This window comes from Mus caroli, chromosome 10 (assembly GCF_900094665.2).
Source record: "Mus caroli chromosome 10, CAROLI_EIJ_v1.1, whole genome shotgun sequence".
Lineage (NCBI taxonomy): Eukaryota > Metazoa > Chordata > Mammalia > Rodentia > Muridae > Mus > Mus caroli.
Window position 1 is genome coordinate 120,670,420 of NC_034579.1, and position 1,885 is coordinate 120,672,304.

General features: G+C 42.2%; 1 protein-coding gene across 9 annotated transcripts in view; it reads left to right on the forward strand.

Annotated features, from left to right (window-relative positions):
* The window catches only part of Pan2 (poly(A) specific ribonuclease subunit PAN2), a 19,129-nt gene that overhangs the window by 7,923 nt on the left and 9,321 nt on the right, over nucleotides 1-1,885 (forward strand). For all 9 annotated transcript variants that reach the window (XM_021173664.2, XM_021173667.2, XM_021173663.2 and 6 more), the window contains one exon: nucleotides 248-344. In XM_021173664.2, the coding sequence (XP_021029323.1) occupies nucleotides 248-344 (97 nt within the window). The remainder of the gene's footprint in view (nucleotides 1-247; nucleotides 345-1,885) is intronic.

Consider the following 1,885-nt stretch of genomic DNA (forward strand, 5'->3'; position numbering starts at 1 on the left):
CCTCACTGCTGGGTGGAGGGGTCGTGGGGGGGGGAGATGGAAGCCTTTGCTAGCCAGGTTGTACCTCACTGCTGGGTGGAGGGGTCGTGGGGGGGGAGATGGAAGCCTTTGCTAGCCTGGCTATCATTCCATGGCTATAGTTATTTTTGTCTACCTTAAATGCTTTTTCTAATTCTGAACCCATGGGTTGGGAAGTGCATGGGTGGCTGTCATGGCCCTTCAAGCCTAGAACTACACTGGATTATAGGCGAGCACCACCTGTGGATGCAGAAATTCTTCGAACCATGAAGAAAGTGGGCTTCATTGGCTATGCTCCCAACCCTCGCACCAGGCTGCGTAACCAGGTGTGTTCAGAGGCGAGCCTACTGTGTTCTTCTATCTCTTACTAGTGTTTGTTTTGTTTTTAAACAGTAAAGGTTTGGGATGTGTGTGCAGAATTCAAGAAGCTATGCTTGTTATGTCTGATCCATAGAGGACAAGATTTTATCCCTTAGTGTGGTTATTTGGTTGAAAAAAGACATTAACCCATCAGAAATTATGTATATCTTTTTGTTAAATACCAAACGAATGTTAGGAGCACTCTGTGCCAGAGCTTTCCAGAGAGAAGCTGTAGGCTAGAGCAGTTAAGATAAGGGTAATGAAAGAGGTGGACAGGAGGACCACAGGTGTGTAGTCACGGAGGAGGAGGAAGATGCTAAACATAACAACTGTTAGAGAAGGTCTCAGGAAATACATGTGGTGACATTGTAACATTACAACACTTTACGCCTGTCTTATTAGTGTGTGTGTGTGTCTGTGTGAGTGATGTGCATGTGAGTGTGTGAGTACAAGAGTATATGAGAGTGTATGTGTGTGTGTGAGTAAATGTGAGAGTGTGTGAGTGTGTGAGTGGATGTGTATGTGAGCCTGTGTGAGAGTGAATGTGAGAGTGTGTGTGTGAGTGAGAGTGTGTGTGTTTGCAAGTGTGTGTGTGTGTGTGATGTGCATGAGTATGAGTATACACATGTAAGAGTGTGTGAGTGCAAGAGTATAATGAGAGTGTATATGTGTGTGTGTGAGTGTATGTGTGAGAGTGTGTTTGCAAGTGTTTGAGTGTTTGCAAGTGTGTGTGTATGAGTGTATGTGTGTGTGAGACTATATGAGAGAATGTGTGTGTGAGTGGATATATGTGTGAGTGGATGTGTATGTGAGCCTGTGTGAGAGTGAATGTGAGAGTATATGTGTGAGAGAGTGAGAGTGTGTGAGCGTTATGTGTAAGTGTAGGCATGAATGTATCACAGGCGTATGCGGAAGTCAGAGGATGACTCTTATTAATTGGTTCTCCATCCATCTTGAGATCTAGGAATTGAACTTGGGTTTGAACTCTGCCCCAATTTTATACTTGTTTACAGTGTGATCTGTGTTGCTTTCCTAAGGTAAACCAAAAACATATTTCTCAGTGTTCTTTCTTTCTTCGTTGGCAGCATTTTGATGGTTTTATATGTTTGTAATAGATGAAAATAAAGTAAATGGAAGGGTTGGTTTTTTAAAAATTTATTTATTTATTTTATGTATATGAGTACACCATTGCTCTCTTCAGACACCCCAGAAGAGGGCATCAGATCCCATTACAGATGGTTGTGAGCCACTATGTGGTTGCTGGGAATTGAACTCAGGACCTTTGGAAGAGCAGTCAGTGCTCTTAACCACTGGGCCATCTCTCCAGCCTGGGTTAATTTTTTTTTAATCATAAATCATATACAGATTAAACTTAGTTGCTTTTAATTAACCAATGTGAATATTTTTGAAATATTTCTGAAAGCACAGTTATGTTGAAATAAAGATTCAAAAATAAGAAAAATAGCCGGGCGTGGTGGCACACGCCTTTAATCCCAGCACTCGGGAG